This window comes from Cinclus cinclus, chromosome 1 (genome assembly GCF_963662255.1).
Source record: "Cinclus cinclus chromosome 1, bCinCin1.1, whole genome shotgun sequence".
NCBI lineage: Eukaryota > Metazoa > Chordata > Aves > Passeriformes > Cinclidae > Cinclus > Cinclus cinclus.
This window is the reverse complement of record NC_085046.1, coordinates 117,316,024-117,341,740: the sequence shown is the minus strand read 5'-3', so window position 1 is coordinate 117,341,740 and position 25,717 is coordinate 117,316,024. Positions and strand designations below refer to the sequence as shown.

The 25,717-nt window shown below is 39.4% G+C and overlaps 1 protein-coding gene and 1 non-coding gene across 2 annotated transcripts; both read right to left on the bottom strand.

Moving 5' to 3' along the window:
• Positions 1-1,104: 1,104 nt before the first annotated feature.
• On the bottom strand, positions 1,105-25,145 carry MTFR1 (mitochondrial fission regulator 1). Its single transcript, XM_062502025.1, has 8 exons — positions 25,135-25,145; positions 18,724-18,866; positions 15,390-15,488; positions 9,983-10,101; positions 6,591-6,829; positions 4,576-4,834; positions 4,306-4,474; positions 1,105-2,682 (listed from the first exon to the last, which is right to left on the bottom strand). The coding sequence occupies exons 2-8, from the start codon at positions 18,787-18,789 to the stop codon at positions 2,623-2,625; spliced, it is 1,011 nt and encodes a 336-aa protein (XP_062358009.1). The 5' UTR covers positions 18,790-18,866; positions 25,135-25,145; the 3' UTR covers positions 1,105-2,622.
• On the bottom strand, positions 12,794-12,866 carry TRNAV-AAC (transfer RNA valine (anticodon AAC)). The gene has a single exon. It is a non-coding gene; the product is annotated as a tRNA-Val (tRNA).
• Positions 25,146-25,717: the final 572 nt, after the last annotated feature.

Genomic DNA, 25,717 nt, shown 5'->3' with positions numbered 1-25,717 from the left:
ACTACAGAGAAACTGAGAGAAACTACAGCACAACACTTAACTGGGTTAAATGTGGAAAAGTACTGATTCCTCTTGGACCTTTTTGAATGAAACATATGCCAAGCCTGAAGCTATTTTCAAAATGACCACTGAAATCAGTATCTTATGATGCCTTCTGTGACACATTTGTAAAAACTGAACTTGGCTTAAAGAGCATCAACTGTATTTTAAGTTTTGCTACTTGTTACAGGCAGAGGTTCATATGTAATGCTAATGAAAATTAAGATAAGTAATTTTAAAAAGAGGTATACAGAGTATTTCAATATAGTAGTTATAAAGAGGGTGTGATTTTTAACATTGTGTAAACTTGCTGTCCTTTGCTCTGACAGGATCCAGAAGAGCTTGTCAGAGTGTAAAATAGAAGGTAGCTTTGTTCTAAGCCACCCTTCCTGGAAAGTAGTCTCCATCCATTTTCCATCCAGACATCCTGCCCAGCTTCTATGGCTGACCTTAGTCTGAGCACTTCAGGTGGTTTTTGGTGGGCAGGGGCATTGTGTGTAATTTCAAGTAAAAAGGTGCAAAATAAGGCACAATATAAGTTATTTGATGGCAACTTTGTGATTTTATTTTCTTGCACAGATGACATTTCTTTTGCAGTAATTTTACATCACTGCTAAAGCTCACCTAATTTCTGGTGCTGGATACCCCAGTTCAGATGGGCAGTGTCTGGTGTGGGCGAGTGTCATGCATTAGTCTGGTTTAATAGGTCAAGCAACATCCTGAATTTTACAAGTCAGTGATTTAACTGGACTGCCAGAGGAACTGAGTGTACCAGGGGATGGAGAGGCTGTTGGACAAGTCCCTTCCTGCTAGTGTTGTGGTGAGGCATAAACTCCTCACTGGTTCCTGAGAACCCTTTTTGTTTAACCAGCATGCACCTGCATTCACTGTGCAGGGCTGTTTCACAGCCACCCCTGCTGTTACTCCTGCTGCACAGCAAGGTAACCAAACCAGCCCTGAAGGAGATGCAAGGAGGTTGTCACCACACTGAATTACAGTCACTGTAACAGAAGAGAAACTTAGGCTATCAGTTGTACAGTATAAATCACATATGCCATGTTTATTTTATCTGTTTTTAATTTCATACAGTGGAAATAGAGCATAAAATACAAAACTTAAAACCAAAGTTAACTTTCACAAAGGGGTTTTAAAGGCACTTAAAAGAACTGAAGGATTGAATGACTAATCAGTAGGACTGATGGCAGAGCACTTTGGAAGGAAGTTACACTGTGTATATATTAACACAAGTTCCACACCACAAAACAAAGCTCCTCCATGTACAACTGACATTCCAGTTATAAGCAGCAAAGCTTCCCCATCTTCAGTAACCTTGTCGCAGCCATTCAACTATCTTTATTAAAGAAGTGCTGCTTTTGTCTTTTCCTAGGGAACAGAAGCTCCCAGAGGCAGTAGTACTTGTCCCAGGGAGCCAGGCTCAGCTTAGGGCACCAGAACTACCACCCACTGCTCAGCTTTTTCAAAGCTCATCCATGGTCATGGCAAACCATGGCTTTGTCTCACAGCGCACCTAAGCTCCAGCTCCTGTCCCTGAACAGCCGTCTTCACCCTGGCTTGTACTTTCAGCTTGAGCCTTTCTACACCTGTGGCTGGACACATGAGCTCAGGTCATGGTTATGGGCAACAGCTTATCCCATCTCTTCCCTGCAAATGGCTTGTGCAAGCCCCATCTGCCAGAAAGAAGATCCAAGGAGCCAAGCGGGGGAGAAGGTGTCCATGAGCATCTCTGAGAGCAGCAGAGATGAGCTGCTTTTGGCAACTTGCACCCCACAGTACTTTGTACCTTTGTTTTCCTATCTACAGCACTTTATGCTAATTAACACATACTCTTTATTATCTTAATCTGCTGCTATCTACTGCCTGTTTCAAATTCCCTTGACTCTGCCTTTTGACAGAGGCTCCCACAACATGATTTTACTCCTTATAATGGCCACAGGATGATGCAAGCAGGTTTTAGTCTCTTACCCTTGCAAGCTCATGTGAAACAAACACAAAGCCCTGCGCACAACTGTACTACTATGTAAAATCTAGGTGACCTCTGTGGCAGGTTCAAGTTTTCACTTTGTTTCAGTAAGAAGCAGAGTGCCTCCCGGTTTTCTTTGGGCTAAAATTTTGCTAAAGTTCAGTTTAAAAGAAAGACTTCAACATGAAGATCTCAGTATCAAATTACACATTGTAGTGCAAATTATAGGTAAACCTCACATAAAACTGATATTAACTTAAGAGTGTATCACCATCATTAATAACATACACAAATTTTTAAGCTGGTCAGTTATGCACAAACAATGTTGTATATATAACTTAGTGTTAATAAACTAAACCCATCACTTAAATCTGAGTGGAAAGCCAAGCTTGAATACAACATGAATACCTGAGCACAATGGTCCAATTTATTTCCCTTGATAAATCACACACGTACAAACATGTTTAGTGCCTCATTTCTGCATTTCACATTAGGTCTTTTTGTGCTGTAAGAAAGAGACCTCTCAGTACTAGTGCTATTTGCAACATAAAATATTTTATACAAAGCAGCTTAACAGTCTTTTTGCAGAATAATCTTTAACACTAAGATTTTTCAATTAAAGTCTTCATTTTTCCTGTAGACTTCAGCATGTGTGGTCCAAACTGCAAAGAAAACCAGAAACATGTTCAGATTGCTTTCAACAGAACCCTTGCTGGACTATTATCTATCCAAGTAGTAAAAGCAAAACTTGGGCAGAAATAATTTCCTTTATGAGCCTGCTTCTCTGCATGTGGATGTCACAAAGAAAAGGGAAACCTGTGTCAGCAACAGCTGAAATTGCTCAGAGGAGGGAGCCAACAACCTGCTGGAGCAGGGCTGGAGGCAGCTTGCTCTACCACAGTAAAATAAGGAGACTGACTCAGTTATTGTTACACCTTGACAGCCAACTGCTCCAGCAGCAGTTTAACAGTGCTTCTGCTCTTACTCTACCCTGCATTTCTGTGCATGTCCTTTTCAAAACTGTCATGCAAGTCTGGTCTTAGAAAGTTAGACACCGGTAAGTAACTGATGGATGGATTTTATTAGCTCACTATGGATAAACAATCTATCATTTAATGAAAGCCTTCAATTTTCTTAGTTCTTGAGGACTTGATGATCCTTTACCTCAAAAGGCGGACTGTAAATTTCAAAACTGGAAAGTCATGAAAAAACCTTGTGTAAATAAACATTGCCAACTTGTCTTCTTTTCCTTAATGCACCAGAGATGCTGAGGAAATGTGATTAATTCTTGGGGAATATCTAGCCTTTTAGTTGAGAAGAACAGCCTGAACATTACAGAAGTATACCATTAGAGGCCAAAAGGCAAGTAAGCCAACATGAATTAGCTAAAGTAGTCAAAAGTCCTGAGATTTGTAGCATGGAAATGTTATTTTCCTTAAAGCCTAATTCAGAGCAGAGACAGATTTTTTTGGACATTATGTGCATTTTTTCAATTGCACAAATGAAAAAAAAAAAAAAACCTCTTTACTCTTTCTCCCTGGTTCCATAGCACAAGGCTTCAAGGATTGCTGACAAACAGAACTGATCCATACCAGGCTCGCTTTTAAGTGTACAACATTGATAGAGACCTGTATTTTGAATGTTCACTGCTTAAAAACCAAATTAAAATCCATCTGAAATAAACTAGAAGCCCTTAATAACTTGTGCCAGGAGGTGGACTTTAAATACAATTTCATTTTAACATTCTCACACTACAAAGAAACTGCTTTTGTATACTCAGCATTTCCAATTATCAGAAGAAACTCCCCATACCAAAGAACCATGATCTAGCAGGTATTCTGAACAATTTATTTTCCAAATTCCTAGGAATGTCTGATCTGTTTTAGGATTTGGCTTTGAAGTTTCACCTTCAGCAGCAGAATGGTTAAGGTTGGTAGTTACAGGCAAACTCAGTTCAGACTGGATTCAATGTGAGCCCTTAGCAATGGTTTTCTGAATATCAGATGCTTGTGGCAACAGAAAACATTTTTGTTTTAAAAAAATAACAAAAGTGTAACAGGACTTTTTAAAGCTAGGGCCTAGACAGAACACAATCCTAAGACTCGCCACTAAGAATGTACAATTGCCACAAGGCCTGGCATATCAGCAGTACTTCACAGGGTTTTGTGGACCTAGCAAATGACATGCTAACTTGTGTAGCATCTACATGTATTAGCAGAAAGATGTAGATTGGTTTGCATAACTATAATTTAGTCCACAGATGTGTTCAGAACCACAGTACTCACCAGCACTACCTCAGTCTGCGTCTTGGTTTCAGCCTTTGGAATCACTTTTTCTGTTTCACCTTGGCTATCATTTTGGTATCGATACGCAAATTTCTTTTTGAGAGCTTCTGCTATTAATGTCGCAGGATCTGCAGGCTGAGACACTCTTGATTTTGTATCTAATGATGATCTAGAAAAGAAAATGGCATCAGCATCTGTCTCACCCTGAAATCGTTTTGAGTCATTAAAACAAATCATTAATGCCAATCTTGGTACATTGACATTTATTACCTTTTCACTGAGCGTAGTTTCACGCTGTTCATGTCTTTGAGGATTTCTAGCATGTTTGGTACTTCAGGCTTCTTTGGCCCATTCTCCATCACATTCTGGCCAGTGTTTATTTTTTTGTTTTTCCTCTCTTTAATGAGATCAATTGCAGAGTTTCTCTGATCCAGACCTGAGGGAGGGGGTGGAGGCAGAGGAGGAGGTGGTGGTGGTGGTGGTGGTGGTGGAACAGGGACAGCAGCTGAAGCAAGTGGACTTGGCCCAACTACAAACAAAACATGCATTACAAGTCAGTTTACTTGTAACTCCCTTTCACATGGCACACTCAGCTAAGAAAATCACTGTAGTAACTTCAGTTACTACCCCTCTGCCACCTTTAGATTGTCAAGTAACTTCTTCATTCATAAACCACCTATGCAGACTCAGCTAAAAAGCCACGTGCAAATCCTCCTGGAAAAGTTAAGAGGCATCCTTTGAAATTCCAGTCCTAATTCTAGATGCATTTGTGTCTTTACTGCAGTGGACAGATGCCACGACATCTTTTAGTTATGTTCTGCCCCTAATGTTATCAGTATTTCCCTTTGTTCTCAGGCAGTTACTGAGCTGGAAGTTACAATCTGCCACAGGAATAGTCTTTCTTCCTACTTATCATCACAAATAAGAAATTACCATACAAGATTTTAAAATGTAGATTTCAAAGCTCAAACAGTGCTTAAATTGAAGCTTATTCCAGCTGTCTGAGGTTGAGGATTTTTAGGCAAGCTACTCATCTGTCTCTAATCATAGAAATTCTCACAATAATCTTAATTTTGAGTTCCATGTATATTTTAGGTAAAAATTGGTGTCATAAACATAATTTCAACAATAACCTGACAAATAAATGAAGAAACCTGTTTAATTGCACCTTTAAAAAAATGAGAAAAATCAGATCAAACCAGAATTTTGAGGCTTGGAGTATAAAGTGTGTAAAGATATTTATAGAAATAAAGCAGAAGAATCTTCTCTGGGTACCTGTGGGCAAACACACAGCGTCATTACAACGTTCTACCAGAAGAGGGAGATAAAGATGATAAAATAAAAATTTAATTTCCCTAATAAATAGAGGTAAAAGGAAAAATTAAAAATAAGTTTGTTATTTCATATGCCCCCACCCTCCCCCAACAATAATTAAAATTCAAGAGTGAAACCAGGTGATCCTTAAAACTATTTCATAGTTTTGAATAGGAACAGTTCAGGAAAAATAAAGAAACTCCTACCAGTTAACAGCTAAAGGAGCATCTGAAAAATCAGAATATGATTTTATACACAAACACAGGCAATGCTGTACTTGTTAAGTGACCTTAGGAACCAAATGCCTGTCATCTGCAGCTGACAAGGCCCATCTCCTGCTAATCTCTGAAGACTTAAAACTGAAAGGAGTCAGAGGTGATGGAAAGAGGAGAAAGAAATTCAGGAAAAGAATTATTCTGTTTACTACCAGAAACAGTGCACCACTTTTGGTTCCATATGGACAATGTGTCTGGTCCCAGAGATGATTGCAGTAAACAATTAATTGCCTTTTCTGTTACTTGAGATGTATATTACATATTCCAAAAGCATAATTAGCATCATGTATGAATACTTAATTATATCAGAGAGCCTATTTCCTTACTGAATGGAAAGACTTCAGTGTCAGTAATTAAGTTACATTCTTTTAGTTTGGTTTAAGCCATCATGTTTATCATGAGCTTTGCTCTGAAAGCTGTTTAATACTTCTTTATTCATTCACAGATTCAGAACTCTGGCAGATTTACAGACAAACATGAAGACTTGAGGAATACTAAAAAATACAGAAAATCTGGCAAGTCACTTGTCTTCAAGACCTATTCTGTACCCCTTGGTTATTGTGCCAAACTAACCAAAACAATACTGAGAAGTGCTTGGTGTTGCAGTATCTCACAAAAAAGAATTAGCACAGTATTGATTATAAAAGGGACACATTCATTAAGTAATTTTTGCTGAGAGTACAGCAAATTTAGTACCTGCTGTCAAGTTCTGCTGTTCTTGCAAGGTTACAATTTTGGCTATCTGTGCTCTTAGGGAGGCCAGTTCATTTTCCAGGGCACTGATCTTCTGCAGCGCTTCTTCGTTTGCCATCACTGTGCTCCTGGGCACTGGTTCCTCTCCCGGGCTTTGCAAGGACCTTTGTCTGTGTGGGGACTTCCTGAAATGATGTGCTTCACCTGCAAGAGGTTGGGTTGTTTTTGACCAAACTTCTGACCTGTGACAAAAAGATCACAACACATTTTTTAGGGCTTTGACAGAGACAAAAACTAAACCAATGTTACGTTACATACAAATCAGTGGTACGAGTGACCTGACTTCACAACTGTCTTTATACAAATCACTTCCATCAAGACCTTAAATAGTTTAAGGTAAATAAGAGCTTCACATCCTTTCTGTTTGCACCATGAGCTGTGTTTCCTCTCTTCCCCCAGTGTTTTGTAGAATCCTTGATTTCAGAAAAAAAACAAGGAATATATTTCCCCTTATCCCAAACTATTTTTCTGCCTCAAACCTATTGTATACTTTATTTGAATTTAGATTTAATTTTTCTTCCCTTAAATGCTACCATTTTTTTCCCCACAGGAAGCAAATAGCCATTTGCAGTTGACTCCTTTGAGAAAGAAAGAGTTTCATAGTTCCACAGGATATTTTTTTGTACCGTTTGGATTACTTAAAGGATAATCCCCAATTTTAGCAGCATTGGGAAATATGGAGTACATGAAACAGCTTAGTGATGCAGAGATTGATTCTCAGTTGATGGAAAAGGGTCTCATATCTAGCTTTCTAACACGATAATTAGAACTACAGAGAAGAAAATTTCAGACAGTTTTAAAGAGTCCGTGACCTTCCCTCCACTTCTCACAAGGAAATGTAACTCTATTGCCTTAATACCCACCAAAACTCAAGCCATGTTAAACACTGAGGAATAATTGAGCATCTGCCCAAACAAGTCCAATAAGCCCTTACAAAGATGCCAGCATTTTAAAATAATTTGTATCAAGAATCTGAGGAACCTGATTGAATTAAAGATCATTGCAGGGGGCTCAGACTAAGATGGCTTTTAAAGGTCCCTTCCAATGCAAGCTGTTCTATGATTCTGTAAGTAGAATTGATAAGAACTGATGACAAGATTATCATGAACTTTAAAATACAAAACATAGCCACATACTTTACTCCTCAATCCTCCTTAATGTCAATCCCCAGACTTCTCAGGCATGCCAGAATTCCATTGTTCATTTAAACAGGAGAGTGAGAATAGGGCCTGGGAAAAGGACTTTCTGAAATGGGTAGAATGGCTCCAGACTAACTCAGCCCAAGTGCCCCATCACTCTGGATGCATGGATTAAACTACTGTGGGTGCTCACCATGTTAGATCTGCAGCTGTGCTAGACCTAAAGCAAGAACCAAGATTTAAGGCTAGAACAAGCCCTGCGCTCTGACCACATCAAACCAGGATTAGATAGACATTTAAGTCTTCTATGACACTGACAGAAATCGTCAGCACAATATACAGAAATTTGATCAAAGAGAATTGAATATTATCATGGATGATGAAATTTAGGTGCTGTTATTGAGACAGGAATAGAGTGCAACTAAAGCTGAGAACAGGATACCTCCTAGAGCAACCACCCCCCTGTGTGCCCTAAGTAAGGTGGAAGGAGCCACTGGTCACTCCACTCCTTAAAACCTGCCTTCCAGAAACTCTTTAAAGGAGAAGAACAGCTAAATAACAAAGGGTATTTTCTGCTCAGAGTAGTAATAGAGTTTTAAGGAGATGTCTTGTTTGGAATCTAACACTATGGGAAAGTATTACGCCTGAGTTGTCACTACTGCTCTGACTAGGGGTAGAGGAAAAATGATTTGTCATTTAGTTCCTTCCTCTATAAAACTGTGTTCACAGAAAAAAACCCTATGTCTGCAAGGCTGTTTACTAAATGTTACCGTAGATTAATATTTAACAGTAACACCTATGTGATCCTGTCCAAACGGAGAATTTCAAATGCCTGGAAAACACCTAATGCATACCAGCTCCACTACTAATACTGTGCACAGACATAATAAACAGTGCACACTGAAATACTCATCTTTGCTAAGTAATTCACTTCCCGTGCTCCATCATAGGCTGTTTGCCTTAAGGTCACTATGTATCTGCAGGATTATTTTAGTCCCATCCCACATCCATCTGTCCCTGCTCCCCTCTTCCCCTGCTGAAATGCAGACGTTTCAGCAAATATGCAGTCCTGCATCTTTCCTAATAGGTTCTTTGAAGCACCAATGAGCCATTCTCCCTGTTGTCTCCATTAAATGTAATAGCTTTACAGTTCAATCCTTAAACAAAATACTTCTGTGCAAACAAAAGTAGTATCGGACAGTTAATTTCCTTCATATCAAACAGACTTTAGGAATAGTGTTTCCCAAGCAAGTGCTGATTCTGTGACTCCCCTCCGAGTTTGTGAAATTAATGTGGCAGTGCCAGAATGTTTGTTATGCAAAGCTTCACCGTAGCAAGTCATGTTGGAGGGCATCTAGGTCATTACTAACCTATTTTATGCTTTCAAATTAAGAACAGCATCCTCCTGTAATCTCTGAAGCCAGCAATCTGTGCCCTTCTCTGACCAATTAGTTTGTTTAGAAGAAAAACCTCCTCTGCACTACAGAGCTGTACTTTTGTTTCTGGATAGTTTCTGAGCAGCAACCTGAGTAGGATGGACTACAGATCTTCATCCCTTCAGCCAAACTGTTTCATGTAGTGACAGTGCTGTGTAGAACCCTTGGTCCAACACAACACAACACTCCCATCATTTTGGACACAGGTGCTCACGTGTTTCCCTGCCAGTTTTTGTTATGAAGATTAAAGATGTGAAACACAAACCACAATTTTTTCATAGTACTTAGCAGACTGTGGAGCTTTAACCAGAAAGGTGAGAAAGGTGAAAAACAACATGCCAATTTTACTAGATTGCCAGAATGACCATTGCTGCTAATGAGGAAGCTGTACAGTTCACTGCCCCATGGTAATGACAATCTCAGGAGAACTGGAGAATCACTGTTAGCAATTGTGCCATAGCACAGCAGACATTTTCATTGCTTGAAACTATTGTATGCAGTTCTTTGCAATACAGAAATAAATAAAATCCAAAGTCTTCCTTGTATAATGCCAGTCTCTTCTATGTTTTCCAACCAGTCTTGGTTTCATAATAGTCTTAGTCTAACCTCTACTATTTCTTCTTTTCCAGACCCTACCTCTGTCTCTTCTCCCAGCATTCAAGTGCTGTCTGTTAATTGCAATGTACAGTAGACTCCCACTGGAGAGAATCGAGGTTTCTTCCTCTTAGTTCAGAAGCTCAGAGAGATTTCAGAAACATACCTGAGCCTTGTAGAGACTTCACCTTCTTCTTCAGCAATCCATCCCACATCAGCAAAGGAGGCCACTGCATCTTCTCTGAGCTGAGCAGGACTGTTTCCTTCCGTGACATGAGAAATAAGCTAAATTTTAAAGGCAAGATTGAAGGTTTTAGAGTCAATAGTCTCAGCCCAAGTCACATTTATGTTAACCAATACTTCTACAGAGGCTACTATTAACACATACATGCACAAAATACATCCACAGACTTGAAACACTTATTTCTGTCCTGTGCTCAGTCCAGAACCATCTCACTGACTTCAAACTACATAATCCATTCTGCTGAACACTTTGCAGAAGTTCATGGCTAACCACATACACCATCACATGATGATAATGAACACTAAAAATCCAATGCAAATTGTTGCCTTTAAGACCTCTAAGCAAACATCAACATTTTCACACGGTTTTCTGTATTAACTCAAAACAGTATGTTTTTAAATTATATTCATGACCAGTAGTTAAAAAACACGTTAAGGCTGCTACTACTTCTTAAGTGCTTTGCTCTGACTTAGGATTATTTTTAAAGTGAAATTCTGCCAAAGTTTCCCTTTCCCTACAACTTCCAAATTTCTGTACAAGAAATACATACATTGCACAAGGGGAAAAGCAAACAAGCAAAACAGCCCCATAACCAGGCAAAAAGCCAATTCTACCAGCTCAGTAATCACAAAAACTTTGAGTGAGAGGTAGGATGCAATCATAACATAATACATTACGTGCTAACAATCTTATTTACAACATGCCAAACAAATGGACCATTTTCCAGCATGATTCTGGCCATTAGCTTTACAGCTGTTTGAAGCCAAAGGTGAGCAAGGCTTAAGAGACTGGAACCTGTCTTCAATTTCCATAAAGTGATTTGAATGCTGATTTGAAAAGTTGTTTGGACCATCAATAATTGCTCCATAGTCACAACTCCACAGAATGGTTTCAAATCTATTTTGAAATACTGGCTGCTCCCCCCCGGTCAGACGAGGGCATGTGTTCAGAGCCACTGGACTCCTGAGCAGCCTGGTGGGCTCAGCATCTCAGCTGATAAAAGCTACTGAAACAACTTTCAGTAATTTTGTTCTGCTCAGTCTTTCGCCTTGAGTTCTAGATCTCCAGTGCATAAACGCCCCAGCTTTTGCTTGTATTCCACAGAACCACACAATGGTTAAGATGGGGAAAGCCCTCTAAGATCACTGAGTCTGCCTGTTAACCCAACACTACAGACAAACCCACAGCTAAATCTGCATGAGTTGTTGCAGCTGTTCAGGTGCTGCCTGTGGCCTGCAGTGGCCAAGAAGCTGGGAATACTGCCAAAGATGGTGGCAGTGGGTGACAGTCTGTGAGGACAGTCTGCATCCAGACCATCAGCACTTAGGTCAGTTTTCAAGGCAACCCCACTCTGTAAGAGCAAACTACTACGAAATGTTAGCATTAATCTGAATTCGTAGCAGACCTATCACAGTAGGACTGCAGCCTGGATGAGGTGAAACCATTCCAGAACATCCACACATATTTTAGTAGTAGTCTCTGATACAGAAGTCTCAGGAAGAGAGAAGCTGTGGGCTTGGGGCTGTTTTTTTCCTGGGAGCTGTTGCAAACAGCCTTAGAAATTGAGATTAGTTGCCTTCACCTCACACTCTCACTTGTATGAGAGTCTTTATCACAGCTCCCAGGAGTGTGTATTGGCACCATTAGATCATTTGGAAACAACAGGGTTTTTTCCAGGTAGCATCAGCACAGATGGTAATATGTTTATCACATTAACAGTTGTGCCTAATACCATTACAGTCTGCCTCTCTTTAAAGCAGTCTAGAGAATACTATACTGCATGTTAGGATTTTTGCTGTTTGAGGTTTCCTTGGCATTTTTCTTTCTAAAAATGAATAGAAATTTTCAGGACCACAGCGTTTGTATTAATGCTAGTGGCAATTTTAAAATCCATAATACATTAGCCACTTCTTGCAGATGATACAGATTTTTCTGGCAGTAATATAACCATTAAAAGATTGACGCTGCTTTTAAATAAAGGCACCACGTATACTTGAATCAAAAATAATTTTCTAAATCAACAGTAAGGAATATATTTACCACTGCCAGAATTCCTGCATCATGAGATAAATAACTTCTAATCCAAGATTTAGTAGTAAGCCTTCTGTTGTATTGTGGTACAAGTTTCTCCTTAATTTAAAATTCTCCTAATTTTAATTCATATTTATATGCAAACAGAATCTGCTTGTTACCCCATATACAGATGTTTCTTTTCTCTATTCCTAAAAACAACAAAGCATTCCTCAGCAGTGGAATTTCAAGTTAATGCAAGAGTTTTACTTTAATTTAAAGGTGAAAAGCCAAATCTTCAAACCCTCTCAAAACCTTCACCTGCCTGTGAACACCTCTGTGACTACCCTACTCCTCCAGTCAGTCTGAGCAGAAAAAAACCTGAATAACTGCTCTGCCAGCAGCTAAAGTGAAGAACAAGAGTAATAAAAAGAGAGACCCAGTTCTACTGGATGGCAGGAACCAAACGAATCAGTGCCAAAGCCTGTTTTTCTTTCTCTGGAAGCTGTGCAGTTGCTTCCCCCACTTCTTCCTTCGGAGCTTTTAGCTATCTTACTGTGTGTGTAAAGCAGCACACACACAGACACGTCTGAGGGCTGCAGAACCAGCAAGTATTTCTGAAGATTACACACACGCTGTTACTGTTGTGGCACCTCAGGCTACAAGGGACAAATAAAGAATCACCGAGTCCCCCTCCAAAAGAAATAGTCAGCCCCAGCAGTGTGTTTCCGCCCGGTTTCGAACCGGGGACCTTTCGCGTGTTAGGCGAACGTGATAACCACTACACTACGGAAACGCTGCAGGGCAGGCAGGCACGGCAGGCTCCCTGCTCTTGTGTTTGCTCCACAAAGTGCAAACCAGAACAAACATTGCTACACACTTGAGGACAGAGTAAAAACCTCGTTTCAAATTACTCACAAAGCTATGTATTAAACATTTGGAAACACTCAAGTAAGACAAACTTGCTGGGATTTTTTCTAATTAACCCGTAAATTCAGATGCTTGTTACACACACACGAATTTATTAGGAGACTTCTGAGTTATCAGGTATCCATCAGACAGGCAGGAGAAGCATGGGATTAAAATAGAGATGCTGTAGCTGAAGGATGCTATCTTGAGAGACACTACTGTAGGTTTGGTTGAATCTACCTAGGCTATACTGGTAACTTTATTTTCTCCTAAAGATTACATATAAATCTAAAAAATATGACATATAAAAGATCTCTATGAACTATTTTCATTTGTTTATGCCATACAGAGTACATGAAGTACATAAGCTCTGCCACCTCTTACTGAATATGCAAGCAGCATTTTAGTATTTAGCAGTTAATTTAAATGTTGACTATGGCAAGATCCACAGAGCCAGTAGACCTCAAACATCAAAATGTTTGTCTAGGATTCTTTTTTCAGACTAGCTGAACAAAAGCATGCTAGAAAGTAAGTGTAACATAACAGCGGTAATTCTTACAATGAGTCTCATCCATTTATCATAAGGAAAATGCAGACCTGTGGAAAGCCTGCTTCTCTGGGGTTAGAAACCGATTACATACATGCACCCTCAGATGATGCAAGTAAGATTTGATCTGTTTTTGTAAATAGAATGACTTACAGCAAGGTTCAGTTCATGGTCCTTTCATAATAGAGCTAAAGCTGGCAAGAAAGAAAGAAAGACGAAGAGACAGCTATAGGAAAGCATCAGTTGCAACAGCATGAAAATGATCAAGATCAGTATTGAACTTCACAACAGAATCTTAATGCTGAGATAAAGACATAAAAAACACATGTTACTAACACACTTAATATGTTCAGCAGTTCATATATTAAAATAGTTTAGAGTCTGCACAAACTATATAAATTTTAATGTGTTTCAAGGCTCAGATTTTGAAATTCCTATTTCTAATTAAATCAATTCTCACAACTGTACTTCTGTTTTCAGGAACCTTTCCCTTAATCTCATAGAAGATGAATTCTTATACTTAGTGTACACACAAAACTGAATGAATATCTCTTTAAGAGGACCAAAAAGGCAAATATTATATCTATTTTAATAGAATCCAGACCAAAACATATTTATGTATTTATTTATTTATTTGCTTAAACTCTAAAAATAATCAGGAACAGATTCCCCAGATATATCTTACGATTCCTTGCAGAATGGTAGAAGAATATAAACCAGAAATGTCTTCTTTAATGTACCATATTAAGAGAAGTCAGCAAGAGGCTAAAACTATCTGCAAACGAGCATCATCTTCCCTTCTATGGCCTTTACAGTACAGAAAATCAGACACATAGGAGGACTTAACTACCTTTTAAATCTGAGGCAGAGGGAGCCTTCTAGCTGGCAAAACACCTACTAATTACATATTCAAAAGTTTAATCCACCATGCCACTTGTTGTCCTCACCTACAGAAAACCCCACATCCCTTTATTTTTTTTTTTCAGCAAACCATTAGAAATGTGAGATGCCTGCCCCCAGCTTTCTCTGTATAATTTTTTAAGAGAGGTAAAACGTTAGCATGGCTTTAACTATCACACCAATAAGGCTTCTACGGTAATCTGAGCTATCTGGTTTTCCTACTGTAATTTCAAGTCTAAATATTGTTCATACATTTAATTTGTGATTAAAAAAATAATTTAAACATTGAAAAATTTAGCAGTGTGGCAATTACTTTATCTTAGTGTGGCAGCTGATTTCTTTCATTCATCTTTACACTACCCGCCCTTGCTCAGCCCACGAAACATTCCTCTCTCAGCTTGAATTTCAAACACTAAATTTCTCCAATTCTATACCCACCCCCAACACCCCCAGTGTTGAAGAGATTATGTGTAACAGCTACCACTTTCCCATCTGTTCCTGAAAAACTCATTATAGAAAGCATGGATTTTCTCATCCTTAAGCTTTTACACTTGCTCTTTACCCTACCCTCTCACCTACACAGTGCTAGCCTTGTATTTTAAACAAAAGCAAACAGGGTACTCATGTAATCTTGTTACCAATTTTTTGATTTCTGATAAAGTTGTTTATTTTCCCAAGTATTTTTAATACTGTTCATTTTTACATGCCTCTTAGGCATGTAAAGCTTAGGCCTAGATTATAAGTATTGTTTATATAAATAAGTTTAAATCATTTTTTTATTTTATGAATATTTTTTTCAACTTTCTTATTTAGAAAAATCTGATCTGGAAGCAGAGAGAACTTAAGTAGGCTAATTCTCCTACATCTAGTTTATCATATGCTACTTTTACAAACCCTCTAGTCATGAGCAAATCCTTTATCAGTATAATGGAATACAGATTCTAAACTATTGAGAACACCTACCTGAAAGTGAACTCTTGGACACTGAATAAGAGAGAGGTTAGTACCAATTTTTCTTACAATACTTCGAGATGAACCGTAAGGCTTGCTTGACCAAAGTACCTGCATGGGAAAAATAAAGAAGCCAGCTGTTAAGGGAACTGATTTTTCTATCATATTGTAGTAGTTCTCCCTTATTCTTCCATACCATGCTTTTGCTAAATGTATTTAGTAATTCCTTTCATGCTAGAGTAGGATATAGTGTTTATACACTGAATTCTGTCTCAGTGAACTCCTTACATTCTATCCCCAAACTGTCACAAATACATTATACATCATCAGTACAATATAGCTAGGGTTGCTTAAGGTCAAGACAGCCTTTGTATTAAGTCTAAAGTCAAAACAAAAATCAGGTAATGTAGAAGACTTCAGGAGCTGAAAGTATCTTCAAAAACAAGACAATAAAGAAACTGCATTCAATCAGACACCTCTTTTTACAGAGTTCAAGAAAACACACTCAGTCATTAAAAATCCATAAAGTCCCATAATTCTTCTTTTCCCAAAATACCTCTTTTCTTTTTTAATTAAGAGCTCTTCTAAAACAGGAATAGTGTCTACCATTCTTAATGAAAATAAGTTATCAGCTACAATAAATAGGAAAATGTAACTGTGAAATTAAAGAGAAAATAAGACAAAATTTTTGGAAGGAAGAAACTTTGTCCCACGCCCCAAAACCTAGATTCACCTAGAGATAACTGCCCACAGCAGCTCAACATGCCAGGCTTCATTATAACTGTGTTTCTACTGCAATACACATTTCCTCTATGTTGTTTCAACAGGGATTAAATTTGCTTCTTTTTGTTTTATTTAGTATTTACAACAGCCTTATGAAAGGAAATAAAATGGGAGTTTAATCCTAGGAGAATATTACAAAATGAGCCAGAACAGAAGCAAACGCCCCGGAGAGAAGTAGGAAAGATTTCAGCACAGGCAAAGGCAACAAAAATAATGCAAAGAAGAAAAAGAATAATGAGAAGACTAACACAGGGTACATTGTTAGTAAACAATAAGAACATCGTATGGTAATTTTAAAAACTTGGTCAGTGTTGAATTATGGCTGTAAATATTAATTTACTAGTCAGACCTTAGTTTTGAAAAGATTGCAGCTTCAAGCAAACTTGACATCCTGGTAGAAGGTTCCCCAACAAAGAAAACAGGAAAAATCCAGGCTATTCTGGATTGGCAATGGCAATATTGCCTGTATGATGACTGTAGTGGTACTGTGGGAGTTGCATAACACACAGCTGAATATTTTGATATGCTAAGCAATGATCCCTACTTGTAGATGTTGAAGGTTCTATCAAGAAGGAAAATTTATGTAGCATGGTATTGATTCCCAGATTATTTCACAAACCTCACACAAACATTTTTCCTGTTTCTAATTTCTATCCTTCCTTTCTCTGGCTTGACTGGAATTTTTTTTTTACTGTGAAAATTTTGACAAAATAAATGTGTACTGCACATATGCTATGCTACATCCTCACAACAGAGCTGCAACTTTGCTATGAATCCACACAATCTATTTTGTTTCCATTCCATAAAAAATGCATTATTTTGCTTAATACACTGCTGAGATGAACACTAATTTTTCAGTGCAGAGTAGTCTATTGTTGCTGCAGTTTGATTGCCTCAACAAAGACCTCACATTTGTGCCCATCACCTGTTTGTTTACACGTCTGAGCAAACAGCAGGTAGATCAGTGGCCTTCAAGAACAAGTCAGCGACAAACAGCACCACAGTAATACAGTCTCATTAATCACAACTGATTCTGATTAAAGCAGAACTGCTGGCAAGACACTCAAAGTGTTGGGGCACTTGAACAAATAGTGCCAGTCAAAGGAAGGCTTAATTAGTTGCAGAAGTACTTCCACAACAGCAAGAGAGTCTACACTACATGCTCTATTACCAACACAAGTGCAATGCATTTTAAACAAGCAGCAAAACTTGTTTAGACATTGCTCAGACCACAAACAAGTTGTTGACTAGCACTCAAAAATATTTGGTTTCCAAATGCCCTTGGGGTTCTTCAACAACAGTGGTTTGGTGCACCAAAATACTGAATGACTCAGTTTTGGTAATACAAGATATGCCAGGACATTATATTCAGAAAACTGCATGCAAACTGTGCCAAAGGGATGCAAGTAAAGTCAGTTCACTGCTCAGCTGAGCTGAGGTCTCAGCACTGCTCTAACCAAGTTCACACAACTTCTTGTTGACTTGAAGCACTGGCTGAACAAGTCTGCAAAATGCTATTTAATCATACACTCCTATTGCATCAGTGTTTTGCTGTTGTCCAGAACAGCTGACATTTGGAAATGTAACTACATTATCACAATCTTGATACAAGCAAGAGAATGGGAAGAAACAGATTAAAAACTTGTTCCTCTCCCTATTTAGGCTGAAATTGCTGAATTTACCAGTGTCATAATGCAACATTCTTAAACTTTGAATTTTCAAGGTTACGTGGATCCTCAGATCAAAACTCAAATAAAATCCTAAAATACAGATTCTTGTTGTCAATTTTAATTTACACTGTATAAACAATTTGCTCTCCACAGATTCCCAAGACTGATAAAAGGTTCTATCACAACAATACTGACTGAATAGCTGTTTAGGATTTCCCCATTCTTAAAGCATTAAAATATTTCAAAAATTCACAGGGATTACTGCACTGAGTTCAACATTTGTACTCAAAACAGCTTCCTAAAGGTCCCAGTGACAGAGCAGTTGATATGCAGCAGCTCTCGGTTTCTTTCTGCTAAGCTTTCAAAGAAAACTCTCTATACAGTCTCCTCCAAAAGGAGAGCTATGCAGGCCTATTCCTCTGTTTACACAGTAAAGAACACAGCTGTATTGCTCCCTTGTACTGTTACACCTCCAGAAGAGGTAACTATAGCACAGAAAAGGTAAATGTAGCACAATTATAATAATCTCAGTTTCATGGGGCTTTTTGTATCTCCAAGGTAAGAACAAGAAATAAGATTCTTTTTCAACACTGTTAAAAATAAGATTAAATTCTCCTTCAGCTTCAAAACACACACGGAAGTCCAGTATAAAAAGCAGCATTTACAAAGTAAACAGTTTATTAGAACAAGAAGGAACTGCATAGTACTTTTAACACATTTATGACTCAATATTTCAGTGTCCAAGTCATAAAATTGATGACTTTCCAGCAATTTGGAATCATGCCAGTATTGAGTATACCTCAAGTATTCTTCTAGATAAGCACAAACTAAAAAACATGAAATGCTTTCTATACCTTATTTTATGAAAACATAAAGAATTTTGAAACACTTACTGATTCCATGCTCAATCCAATTTGTTCAAAAGCCATCCTAATTAAGCGCCTCAGCCAGCAAATCATCAGGACTGGAAAAGGCTTTTCCGAACTTGGACTTAAGCCTTCCAAACCTACAAGGCTGCCAAGGTTCCATAGTAGTTCTGAAATGAGACACACAAGAATTTTAGATGCATGATGTGGAACATGTACAGAAGTAAATTGCTACATTCCTAAAAAAACAAGCTTTAGATACAAGACATGTTAGACTACACCAGTACCTTGTGCAAAGCAAAGGCGTTCAGAAGGCATCTGCTTAATACAGGTAACAATGACTTTTCAGTAGTGTCATTTTTACAGAATCACAGAATTGTTTGAGTTGGAAGGGAGCTTAAGAGTCATCCAGTTCCAACCCTCCTGCCATCTGCAGGGACAGCTTCCACTAGATCAGGTTACACAGGGCCCATCCAGCCTGGCCATGAAAACTTCCAGGAATGGGCATCCACAATTCATTTGGGCAACCTTTTTCTGTGCATCACAACCCTCATGGTGGTATGCATCTAATCCAAACCTATCCCCTCTCAGTTTAAAGCCCCTTGTCCTGTCACTACATGCCCTTGTAAAAAGTCCCTCTGCAGCTCTCTTGTAGTCCCATTCAGGTACTGGAAAGAAATACAAGCTGTTGTTAACAAAGTTGGGGAAACGACTGTTCACTTGAGCTTGGACAGATGATGGCGTTCAACAGCTCTAAGTGAGCATCAAGCCCTGTGGAATGACTGCAGATGGGGATTAGCACTAAGATTGAAGTGCCATACCCATATCCAAAATTCATTTCTATGTAGGAACAGACTGCAGAAAGCTGATCACCTCTCTTGATTCACATTCTCTGACAGCTTTGTTGTCCCTTCCCTTTTCCTACAACTAAGGAGAGAAAGGAAACATGGAAGAATGACTAATGCAGGAAAATGACACGAAATACTGTAGATGTAAGACATGAAAATATTCAAACAGCTTATAAAATAAGGCAGATTTCAAATTCTGTCTATTTACATACACTTCCATTCAGTTGACTGGATATGGTTTTATTGCTCCTCTAGTGAAAATAGTGTACTTTTTCTTTAACAGTGTTCTACACCAGTCATAACCTGGACACAACTGAGGAGTGTCACCAAAACCAAAAAAGGAAGCCACACATTCAGGTTTACATTTGTTTTGTGTATCAGGCTGGACACAACACTGTTGATCCACCCTGAACAGCGTATTTCTGGTATGAATAACAATGTTCCCTAAGCCATTCCATATTCAGACAGGGATGACTAAGGCAATGCAGCAGCAAGGAAGACTTGGGAAGTTTGAAACTCAGGAGATGGAAAAGCTCTGCTGTTTGGAAGTGTCCACAAGCCCTACAATTAAACCATCACTGTTTCCATTGCAAATATTTTTCAACCGTTTACAGCTCCTTAGTAATAACATACTTCTTGTGGAAACTTGGCAGAAACAGTACAACCTTACAGTTGTCTTTTTTTAGACAGGCTTAAAAAACAGTTGGTATTAGTTTCTCATCATCACAGGATTTTCTTTTGTTTGTGACTAAGCTTAGAAGAAACTATGAAACTACACCAGGAGATTAGAATGAAAACTGCAACTATTACAAGAAAAACAATAGGGAAAAATAATGGGCTAGCTACCAAACAGCCATCAATACAAGCTACAGTCACTCATAATAAATAAGTCAGTCATGAACTTCTTTATGGAGAAGTCTATTAGAGAACCATTACCATCTGCCTGATCTATTACTCCTTCAGGCATCTGTTATTCTTCCCTTACACAATCTACTGTATGGATCTTGGCTCTCACTGCACACACTGTATTCAGGAAGAACACAATACCTCACATTTGGCACCATATCTGGCACTGCAGCATGCAGTGACATTGAAGAGAGAGGAATGCTCCTTTAAAAGGGGAAACCTATTCCAAACCTGTGATTACATATGATATACTCCACCTCACTCCAAAGTCCAGACTTGTTCAACAAGCAGTGTGGAAATCAAAGGAAGGAAAACGAAAGCTGTATCAAGACAAATTCAAACAAAAGAGAAAAAGGTAGAGTATTGCTGAGCAACTGCAGAGACAGGGCTGGCTGAGAAAAGCAAGTGATAGGACTAAAAGGAATGACTCTACCCTGATACACTGGTCTTTCAGCCAGCACACGCATAGGTTTAAAAGAAGTCAGTCATGTTTTCTTTCAGGCAGAGAAGAAAATGCATGATTTTGTTTCTGATCAAAGGAGAGGCCTGAGTCTAACAACCAAGACAGTTTGGACCAAAGTGAAAAGTGAGTGTTAGAACTTCCTCCAAAGAAATCAGAGCAGGTCTAGAAAGCTTCCATGAATTTAAGAAACTTAAAGGCAAGCAGGTAAAAGAACAACACAAAACCAGACAAGATAATAAATTAAAAGCACAAAACCAGATGCAGAAAAAAGGAGCAAGACATGAGGATGACAGAATAGCATAAATATGAAGTAGTAAGCTAAAAAAAGGCAAGCTACAAAATGGGTTCCATATTATAGCCATATAAAAGTCCTACACATATTAGCAGAAAGGGACAAGAGAGACAAGCATGATGTAACATGAAAGAAAGCAGTGAGCAATGTGGATTATCAGTATTTTTGTGGATTATCAGTTTTCAATGTTTTCACCTGACAATGGCAGATAAGGCAGACAGGTGTTATACAAAAAATGCTGAGAAGCAACAGGTATACAGGACAACAGTATCTGGTGAATTTCGTCTTGCTAAGTTCAGAAACTTGTCAAAGCAATTTTTGAAATATTGATAATTAATTTCAGAAACTTGTTCAATAGAATTAAAAAAACCCAGGAATAAAAGAAGGATCATGATGACACAAAGAACTGGAAATAGTCCAAAACACTTATCCTGCCCTAAAATATTAAGGTGATCCTTTATAACTCCAGGTTCCAAGACTTTGATGACTGAACACAAATGAGCATTCACTCAACCAAATAACTACTTTAGTAACATGAATATTTATAGTTCACTTTGTAAGTAATCGTTCCCTCTTGTAGCCAAAATACTTAAAGTACCTGAGACTAGGGTCATCAACGCCTTGCTATCCTCAATGACCTGTCTGTTTTTGCAGAAGAAAGTGACTGAAATCAGTCTGTAAGAAAGCAGAGTACCACCCAGTTCCTGGATCAGCTTCCTTAGTTTGTGGCATTAAGGAAAACCACCACGTTTGAACAACCTCCAACTAATTGGTTAACTAAAACAAAAATGCTTCTAAAGTATATCAGATTGATATTTTCATATGAGTTTACAGAATTATCACCAGGCAAACTTCATACTTATTTCTTTCAGACTACGTTGCACTCTACCTTTCTTCACAAAACTCAGCTATTTCACAATTGGTTTATTTGCCAAGAACAGACAGGGTTCATTCCAGAAGAAACTGCTGGACAGCAAGAATGAAAGCGTTAGCAAATTCTTCTCTCACACTCTTAATACATGCAATTTTCAGAAGCAGGAGTTAAATGGTTGCACCTTTCAGTAAACAGAATAATACCTCTTTTAAAATATTGATCTTTGTGGTGTTTATCCTCTGTCTTCTTGGTATTACATACAGTAAAAATAGTTGAATTCCCAAGAAATTTCCATAACTCAGTTACTACAATGAAGATCCCTGACTGATAGTAATGTTGCCAAAAAAAATGGTCCTTCTGCTCTGCCTCAGCAAAACTATCACAAGGATGAGCAGCAGCCACAGACAAGATTACCGAGGTGTCCAAAGAGCAGTAACATAAAGAATTACATTTCACTGCATAAAGCATTAAGGGGTTGGAATTTCACAGGTTCATTTCAATGAAAGCCAAAAATCAGCAATGCTGAAGAACTTTCTTACTGATACAGAAATATGAAGGAATTCCTTGGTTTAGAAATGAGGAGGTCTACATGTCCAAGTCCCCTGGAGCTTGTTTGCTCCTACTTTTCCCAACCACTTTTGCAGGCTCTGCTCAGTACTCCCATATCAAATATCAAGTCTACAAAGCTGAGAGATAATACCACTTATAAATTACAAGAAGTTCATTAAATAAATATAAAAGCTCTGCAGTCTGTACACATAAGGCATAATATCCAGTAATTATGAACAGAAGTCCTTCACCAGGCTTTCTAGTGAGTCCTACACATGAAAGATCAAAAGAAAGAGAAATCAGATGCAACTGCTTTCAAATTGAAATTCTTCCATGAGTTTTTGCAATGTTGTATTTATCCAGGTCCCTTTCAGAGCATGAGTTCTTGCTCTTTAAAAGAAATATAATATTCATATTTTTTTTTTACTAAAGGTTTCTCTCATGCACTTAAGATCCATACAAATGTAAATGAGAATGACTTAATGGGATTGATGGAGCAGATTAGCCTTAACAAAGAACAAACAAAGGCATAAAATCTGAAAAATGAAAGGTGCAGTCTCTAAATTGAAAAGGCATAACATTAAGAAGTATATAATTTTCAAAGAAGCATGGGTTCAAAGGAATACCAACCACATAAAAAATCAAATGCAAAAAGACCAGGCTCCTCCTTATTTTACCAAGAACTAGGGCAAGCATATCTCTTCAGTCTTTTGGATTGCCACATGACCCAAGTTCAACTAATAAAATTACATCCACAAGGAAACTTTTTAAAAGTAATAAAGGAAGATAAAGAAAAAAAACCAAACAAAACAACAACAACAAAAAAAAAACAAACCAAACCACATTATCACAACAGGGCAGGAAGAATCTTTTGATTAAGGACCAGACTCTGTCCCAAACTGACACAGACCAGCTATAAGTAAATACTCGTTTGGCAGAGGTCATATAGCCAGAAAAAGAAGTCTGTTTTTTGGTGTGGAAGCTACAAATAATGAAGTACCTCAGTACTAACAGAAATACCTGTTTGGAAAGATATGAAGAGAGAGATAAAAGGCAGTGAATACTACAGGGACAATCTTAAGCTAGTATTGGTATGAAATTTAAAGCAGGAATTGAAAATCATACATGCTTGCAACAGAAATTGAAAAAGCTTCCTTTAAAATAGAGCCCAATCATATTTACCTGAACATGCAAAACTGTATTAATCAGATTTCATTCATGCTATCCTATCTTGCAAACTAAGGTCAGAGAAAAAAAAAATCCATGTTTCAGCAGTAGTTTAAACAAAAGTCTTTGCTCAGCAATGATTATACCTGCACAGTGCACTATGATACCACTGAGAGGTAAAGGAAACCCTTCAACACCTACAGATCACAAGGTATTACCTGATAGAGACACAACCAAACACCTACACTTCCCTGCCAGACAGACAGACCTCGTCACCAGCTTCTGTGAATGTCAGTCTTTCTGCCACAGCTTTGAGAGACAACAGCAGGTCTTACAAACAAAAGGGTGTGTTTGTCTGAAAAAGCATTTAAAAAGTACATTTTCCCCTCCCCCCCACCAGATATCTCTCTGTGTAACAATGGCAAGTTCCTACACACAGCAATCATATTTCAGCTAGTGACCCCTATGAAGCACATTATTTGCATTCTGCACCAAGTAATCAGAACTTTTAGACCTGATATGCAGATAAATCAGCTGCCTCATTTTTATCACCTAAGTAAAAGCCAGTGGGGATTAGAAGACATAATTCCTATTCATTTACTTTTTGGAAGTCCTGCCTTCACAAGAGCTCCAGAGCACTCTGAGGACAGCATGTTAGTATTAATGAAGTACGGCTGACCACGTCAGGCGGAGATCAATGCACTACGATTGATTTCAGCATTCTAACTCTACTCACCATCAATATTTGGAATTTCAACAGCTTGTTAAACAAAAGGGAAACATGCACCCAGCAAGTTATTTATTTACGATCACTACAGAAGAACCTGAGCAAGGCAGCAATATCATTAAAGGTGCACAAAGCAAGCAGCGCAAATTTAGAGAAAAGAGAAATAAAACCACCATGCCCCTCAGGGCTCATTCTTCCTCCTATACCCCAACTCTCTGTTTTAAAGCCTCCTTAAAAACCTCCCTCAAACTCCTCCATATTATCTCCACATGATCTTGTATTTACATTATTTCTTATGACCTGTCACCTGCTCATCACAGCAGTTCCCCTGCAGGAACAAAAGCTTCGGCCCAGCACCCCGAGGCGCTTTCACGGTCCTGCCCGGCACGGCCCTGCCCGCGGAGAGCGGGGCCGCCCCGAGCGGCCTGTACGTGGTTTCAAGCAAGCTTCCCCGCCCCCCGCACCCTCGCCCGGGATCGGCCGCGCCAAGAGGGGCTGCTCAGGGGGAAGCGGCTGCCCCAGAGGAAAGGGGAAAACCATGGCCACCACCGCCCCTGCCTCGCCTCCCCTCCCCTCGCCTCACCCGCCGCCGCGGCCGCCGCGCTGCCTCACCCGCTGCTCGCGCGGCCGCTCGCCACTCTGCCCCGACAGCCAATCCGCGGCCGGCTCGGCGTCGCCCCGGCCAATCGCAGCCCCGGCGGCTGGCGCGGGAGGCGGGACGTGGCGCGCGGGGAGGGGGTGAGGCGCTACCCGGCAGGCGCCGAGCCGGCAGCGGGTGGGGGCACCGCCCCGCCTCCCGGGCGGTCACGTGAGCAGGACCCGCCAATCGGGGCGGGACGCCGGGAGTGCAGCCGGGATGCGGAGTTTCGGTCCCGGTGCCGCAGCCGTGTAGGGGTCGGTCTCGCCTCCCTGACAACTGGGGAACAGGATAAAGGGCACAGCTTCAAGCTGTGCCAGGGGAGGTTCAAGTTGGACATCAGGGCGAATTTGTTTCACAAAACGGATGATAAAACGTTGGAGTGGGAGGTGGTGGAGTCACCATCCCCAGAGGTGGATGTGGCGCTCAGTGCCCTGGTGTAGGTGACGAGGTGGTGCTCGGTCACAGGTTGGACTCGATGCTCTCAGAGGTTTTCCCAGCCTCGCTGATTCCGTGATTCTGAGGCGGCGGGGAGCGGCAGCGGCCTTCCCTTGTCAG